Source organism: Asparagus officinalis, chromosome 7 (assembly GCF_001876935.1).
Source record: "Asparagus officinalis chromosome 7, Aspof.V1, whole genome shotgun sequence".
In the NCBI taxonomy this organism is placed as follows: Eukaryota; Viridiplantae; Streptophyta; class Magnoliopsida; order Asparagales; family Asparagaceae; genus Asparagus; species Asparagus officinalis.
Window position 1 is genome coordinate 8,131,461 of NC_033800.1, and position 7,364 is coordinate 8,138,824.

At 33.3% G+C, this 7,364-nt stretch overlaps 1 protein-coding gene across 5 annotated transcripts in view; it reads left to right on the top strand.

Moving 5' to 3' along the window:
- LOC109848049 (TBC1 domain family member 8B-like) overlaps nucleotides 4,297-7,364 on the top strand; it is a 15,074-nt gene continuing 12,006 nt past the window's right edge. For 3 of the 5 annotated variants that reach the window (XR_002248680.1, XM_020417326.1, XM_020417327.1), the window contains exons 1-5: nucleotides 4,297-4,491; nucleotides 4,904-4,985; nucleotides 5,074-5,685; nucleotides 5,773-5,940; nucleotides 6,033-6,146. Coding sequence is in view for 4 of the 5 variants with exons in the window: in XM_020417326.1 (XP_020272915.1) it covers nucleotides 4,448-4,491; nucleotides 4,904-4,985; nucleotides 5,074-5,685; nucleotides 5,773-5,940; nucleotides 6,033-6,146 (1,020 nt within the window). In the remaining variant the exon portion in view is untranslated. The other 2 variants (XM_020417330.1, XM_020417329.1) reach the window with 2 other exon arrangements.

Here is a 7,364-nt window from a genome sequence, read left to right on the forward strand (position 1 = left end):
AACATCAAGAAAATTACATAATTTTTATCCAAATAGAATTCTATTTATAATTATTATCCTCTCACATGTAACATCTCATGCTTACATATATGTATAAATCAAGAACTACACAATTTCGATAGTATTTTAGTCTTCTTCAACAAGTATGTCTCTTTATTATCTTACATTATTTTTCTTTTTTAATTTTTTATAATAATTTCTATTTTCTTTTTCTTGTTGTTGTTGTCATCTTCATTGCTTAAATTTATTTCCCCGTTGTAAATAGAAAGGTTCTTCAAAGATTAATAAAATTTCCTTTTTCTTTTATTAGTGATTGATTGATGTCTGTGCACCCTCTATTCGAATCAAGATTAGGACTTTAATAATTTATTTTCTATGACGGTTTATTTTGTTTAACAATTTCAATCAATCTAACATTCTGTGGTTTTAAAGTAATAAATACAAGGACATTAATACTTATGAACAAGGGCAAATTTTCTTTTCTTCTTTTCCTTCATCAATGATTTTCATATTTACTACTTGCGTCCACTTCTTAACTTAATTAATATGTCAAAATGATAGTAGGAAATTCTTTACAGAATTATTAAGCTTAAAACTACACACATCATAAACTATAAACAAACAAGTGCTGATTCCTAAAGAGTCTAATGTACCTCTGCAATGAGAACTATGCTAGGAAATGAAGGCATTAATTAGTAGTATAAATCAATTTGATCAGAAAAGACCCATAAGTAGTTTGTAATTTGCATAAAGCAATCTAAAAAAATTAAAAATTGTAAACAACACCTTAAATATTAAAAATTCCCAAAAAACATGAGAATTTCAAACCCTAAATAATAATACACTGACTCGTAAATAGGTTTGTAATTTGCATAAAGCAACCTAAAGTTTTAAAAAATAACAAAAAACCCTCAAAATCGAAGATTTATAGAAAAAACATGAGAATTTAAAAACAATTATTCACATCAGATGTTTCTAACATCATTTAATAAATTTGAAAAATAAATGTTTTCTGTGAGATTAACTTTAATTCTCATTGAAACAGAAAAATAATAATGTTTGAATCTTTTAAATTTTTTAACAAAACAACCTCAAAACTAAAAGGCATCCATTGACTCTCACTAGCTAAATTTTGTAAAAAAAACCCTACGTATTTATGTTAATCACAGTTTTACCAAAAGTTTTTTAACATATTCACAATAGCCTTTCTCTTTGAGTAAAATATTTGGTTCTATAGTTAGGTATTTGATAGATGAGGATTATTTTTTCAGGAGTAAAATATTTGAGTAAAATCTTTGAGTAAAATCTTTGAGTAAAACATTTGGTTCACAGTTTTACCAAAAATTATGGCTCATACTTTTAGGGTTTTTTTTTTAAACGTTGAAACTTAAAGTGGGTTTACTGAGAAACTCAAAACTAAATGAGGATTTTGTGAAATTTTAAAGATGATGAGGGTTATCAGAGAAATGCCCAAACTTATGTTTTTTTTGTAAATTTACCCTTAAAACAACTACAAACTGTAATCACATTAGTTTTGATTATAGATTTTTTCAATAAGTAAAATAGTTTCTTTCCTAAGGGGTTACTTGGTTACTTTGATTCCACAAGGATTCTAATGGATTTTGCCTAAAAGTGAGCCCCACAACAAAATCCTATTAGATCAAAAATTTGTAGACCTTATTCTTTGTTTGTTTACGCGGATGTGAGTAGTTGAACACTGTCCATCATGTAAAATTTTTGGGTTGTCAAAAAACACGGGCAAAGATAAAGGATTTTAAGGGGATTTATGGTATATGTTTTCCAGACCTATTTAAAAATTACAAATACAATACAATGTATGCTTATTAAATTCTATCTTATACTACTTTAAGTTAGACATGGTCACGGCCCAGGTTTATTTAGCAAGACTTTATTGGGATTTGCCCAAACCTAGACTGGAAGCTCGACCTCTAGGGCCTGGTCTTTTTCCAGGCCAGTCTTGGCTCTTTGATTTTGGGTTTCGGAGATGCCCAAATCTTACTTGGAAGCCCAGCCTAACGTGTTTCGGGCTGGGACCAAACCGCCCAAATTATCTACTTAACAATGGGTTGAATTCATGTTTAGTAAAATTAAAGGTTTGGTTTTTAATTAGGTCTTAATTTTTAACCATTATTTTAATTACTTTTATGAGAATATATCAAGTAATTATTTTAGTATGGTTCAAATAACCAATAAAGATCAACGGTGTTTTTATATATTATAATGCAACACGATTAAAAAATAGTTTACACATGATGGAGGCTACCAAAAAAGCGAGAATGCAAGGATAAACTTGTAGATACAGGCTAACATAACATGAGAGATAAATTCAACCATAAGATGTTTGGAACTTGCTTTCATTCAGAAAAAAGTAAAGACTATTAAGATGACTTCACTATATATATGTAACAAAGCCAACAAACACACGATCAAGAGAGATAATTAAAGATGATCCTAACTTAAGTAATGAATTAGAAACACAGAAAAATTGTTATATATATAAATTTAACATTTTTTCTCATTCAAATTACTTATAAAGTTAGATGGAAAGATAAAAAATGAATGAGTCCAAGGAAAGACAATAGCACGAGAAGTCCAGATCCAGCATGATGTTACAATCAACGTAGATGATGAAGACACCACTCCAGAATTACCTTAGAAAGAGATAAAAATGAAGAAGGCTTGATCTTGATTCAATAAAGAACGAAACAGAAAGAATAAAAGACAACATTTTCTTAATGTTTTATAGAAGAGCCTAATTTTTTGAGTAAAATTAGGAATATTTGAAAGAGATATTCACGAGTTTTTAAATATTTTTATATGCTTATTTTGTGGACTCTTTTATAATATTAAATTATACTAGAGTTAGCATTAATATTTAGTTTATGGTTTTTAATGAAGTCTATTAAATACTAGGAATAAAATCCATATTTTCTTTTGTGCTATTTTATCCACTTCTAATCAATTGTCTAAGCTTATTGACTTTAATTATTCCTATTGCTGTTATAATGCTATTTTTTCAAGTATTTTTTACTTTTGCAACACTATACTTCCTTAGGTAAAGATTCATTTCATGTCAATCCAAATAACATGAATATCAAATTGGTTTAATGTCAATTCAATTGTCAACATGAAACTTAAAATTGGGTGTAGCATATTCAAACAAACATTAAAGAAGATAAATAATCACAATATTAAACTTTAGAGACATAAGCGAGCAAAAACTATTAAATCGAAATCAAAAAACAACTTTTAGTAAGGAAATAAACAAAAAACAAATAATTATAATATTTAATCACGTGTAATGCACGTGCATAAAAACTAGTTTCAAAAAAAACCGCGAGATCTGGGGGACTAATTTCAAAATTCAATGGTTTCAGGGACTAATGTCAAATATCAAAGATTTGGGGGGACTAACTAATATCGAAGAACCAAGACTAAATATTCAAGAAAGAAAAGAAAAGAAAACAATAAACAATCAGATTTTTAAGGACACACTTTAGACAGATCCTTTAATTCTTGACTCATTTTTAGCCCCATAGCCTACCCCAAAAAGAACAAAAAAAATAAACAAACATGAATTTCATGTTTTATCATCAATGTGCCACCTTGCATAGCATTCCTTTGGTGTGTGCACTGTTGATGTGAATAGATGTTTTGGTATGTAACACGTTATACTTTGGTTATTTAATTAGTTGGATGAGGAGTATTAGTAACATGAACAGATCATTGTTTTGCTTTGCAATATTAAATCTATCCCTATAATAAACTTAAAAAATAAATAGTCATCAATCTATGCTATCAGAGTTAACTCTCTTTGAGAGTACCCACATAAATTTAAATTTCTAGACCATCTGAGCCTGTGAGTTGGGAGTATTCTTTAACTACTAGTTTGCGGTCCGTGCAAAACACGATGATAAATTTTTTTATGCTACAGTAATTATGTTTCTTAAATGTTACAGTAAGTTTTTGAATTGCTATCGTATCTCGCATTTTGAAAAGTGCTACGGTGCTTGCGCGTGCTACACTAATAGAGTCACTGTTCAAAAAACAATCATAAGCTCCCAGGATTGCTACAGCATATCGTATTTTTTGAGATTGCTACGATAATTATTTTACCGTTGAAATTACTGTAGCATGAATATGTCTTTTCTGATTTTGTATAAAGGAATAGATGCCGAAAGATTTAATTGGGCGTAATCCGCTACAACAAATCTCTGTCCTTATCTTACAAAATACTGTATAAATACTCCGTCTCTTACCTGCTTCATTCAAAACTAAGCAGTTGCGCTTCAAACTGATCACTGAAAACTATCAGATCTCAACGTTCCGCGTGTTGAAAAAAAAAAAAAAAAAATCGCAGGCGCGATCTCGATCGATCGCCATTTTTGGACTCGGCAACAGAGAAAGAGCGGAACCGAAGGCGGAGATGAAGGAGAAGAGCCAGCCTCTCTCCACTCTCGAGCACAAGCGGTAACTCATCGTCTCATCTCCTGATTTCTCCACGTGCTCTCGATCCGATCGCTCTTTCTTCTTCACTCCGAGATCATCGCGATCTCTAGGTTTCCTTATCTAATTTCCCCAAATTTTCTGTTAATTTTGGCCGATGCAGTTCTAATTTCGCATCTCTAGTCTATATCTTTGTTCCTTTATGCTAAAAGTTTGAAAATTTAGAGTAGCTAGGGTTTAGTGTGGTAGTCTTACCCATGGATTCGGTATCGGAATCTAGGGTTTTAACTCCATGGAGCTAGTGTCTATGGATGATCTAATAGGAGTCGTGCTATGGTGTTTTGATTGATTTGTTCTCCCTATGGAAGTTGAATCCAGGTACAGTGTTAGTGCGTTTTGATAATATCTTTGTTATTTTCATGTAATCGATGGTAAGAGATTTGGACAGGGATGCCTATGGCTTTGCAGTGCGGTCACAACACATACAGAGATATCGAGAATATGCTAAAATCTACAAGGCAAATGCTCGCGTTTCCTTCATTTTTGAAAGGATTAGTGTAAAGTTGTGATCTTGCTTACATTTGGGCAGCTGTTTTTTTATTGCAGGTGGAGGAGGAAGAGAGATCAGAGAAATGGAAAGATTTCTTGGAAAGGTGTTGTGGAGCTGGATCTCCCGAGTTGCCTTCAAACGATTCAGTGGAAAAAGATACTGATATTGAATCCCCAGAGGAATCTTCGAGCAGTCAAAAGGAGGATTCTGCTGAAGGGGGAAATAGTGAATGCGATGCTTCAGAAGAAATTAGCTCAGACAATGCTGTCGATTCTACACAAAAGGAGACAGTGGAGTCTCACGGGAAAGAGAAAAGTGAGGATAAAGTCGAATTATGGGCTGAGATTAGGCCTTCTCTTAGTGTTATCGAGCATATGATGAGTTTCCGCGTGAAAAAGAAGAAAACTTCAGCCAGCAGGGAACCTAATGTTGGGAGAAGTAGAAGTAAGAGAAACCTTTCTTCCATTGAAGAAGGGTCATCACCTAGGGAGGAAGACTCCGATGAAGAGTTTTATGATATGGAAAGATCGGATACAACCCAAGAGGGGGCCACAGATGAAGGTGTTAGTGATGATTTGGCAGTGAGTACAACTCAGGAGCAATTCCCATGGAAGGAAGAGCTGGAATGCCTGGTTCAGGGGGGAGTTCCAAAGGCTCTTAGGGGAGAGGTGAACCACATTTCTATAATTGAACATGTTTTTTAATTTATGCGCTGATGGTGCCTTAAGGTCTAATCAGTTCCACCATGACAACAGTTATGGCAAGCCTTTGTCGGTGTGAAAACACGCAGGGTGGATGGTTACTATCACAGTCTCTTAAATACAAAAGATGATGCTGGTGGCAATGAGCTTAATGGCTCCCTTTCAAATGGCACTGGAAGCGTTCCAAAGAAAGCTGAGAAATGGAAAGTGCAGATAGAGAAGGTTATTAGACACTAGTGTCTTAGAGCAAAAGTTTTGTTATACTTTTGGATCATGAGACAATGATCAGTATGACCTATATATTAGTTTTACAGGATTTGCCTAGAACGTTTCCAGGGCATCCTGCTCTAGATGAAGATGGGAGAAACGCTCTAAGGCGTCTTCTCACGGCATATGCACGTCACAATCCCTCTGTTGGGTACTGTCAGGTACATGGCTTTTAATTTTTTGCAAATGTATTCATGCACATCTGATGGTAACCCAGTATATTGTTGGATTTATTTCGATTGTTCCAATATATATTCTATGAAAGAACAAATCATTTAGTCTTCATTGTGGAAAGGCAGTCCCACCATTTAACCCTGCATTATTAGTGTTTGTGTATTGCAAAAGTATCTCTCTTTTATTACTCTTTCAGACATGGGAAATTAAATTACGAAGTTTCAAATTGTATATGTAAATGAAACTCATTGCAATTCTAAAATGGATGATAATGTGTAGAAAGGGGCATCCACTTTCTACTCTTGACAAAAATTGATACGAGCGAGGATGAATCATACAATAAATAAATAAATGGATGGGAAGGCCTTCTCCAGCTGGTTTCATATGCCTTTCTTTCTTTGACCAGTGTTTTATGTATGTATTGGGATGTTAGATATGTATAGGGGTGTAACCGTGTTAGATCCCAGGAATGTCCAATCATAGCTTGAAATGATTCTGAGCCATTTCAGTAGTTTCCAGAATGTCTTGAGGGATAATAATATGTACACACTTAACTCATTTAATATCAAAGTGAGCTTGAGCTTTCTTTTGTGGGTTTTCATCACATCCCAGAGAGAATAGTCCTACATCAGTTGTACCCTAGGAAGGTGTTTGATATATAATAGCTCCACTGGATGTTGCGGAACTATGTTGTTAAGCGTGGTTGGCTAAGAAGAATATCAGGATGCATGAGGAAGTCCTTACATCAGAGGTCATATGTGCTAGAACGAACTTAGTTCCCACAAGGATTTAACTGCCATACTATAGGATTTGTGGCAGCATCTCCGAAGTACCAAACTACCTAGTGGGCAATGGCTAGCTATCTATATGAGTAATTCTTTGCTTGGTGAGGATGGAAAGTAATTCCAAGGCAAATTAGTCTAACATCTATTTGTGTTGTGCAGTAGGAAGGTTTCATTAAAAAGAAAAAAAAAGACTTCCTAGGGCCTATATGTAGGTTTTCTCTATATGTGAGTTACTTCTTACTCTATGTTACTAGTTATAAAGAAATGGATTAAGTGTGTTATACTATACTAGATTACTAATTCAATACGAGGACTCGATAGTGATACTTTATCTACTTCTCTTCCTTTTATTGTTTTATATGTCCATATTTTTTTTACTTGGATCCCATTATAAATATCTTTGTATGAAAATGCATTTAA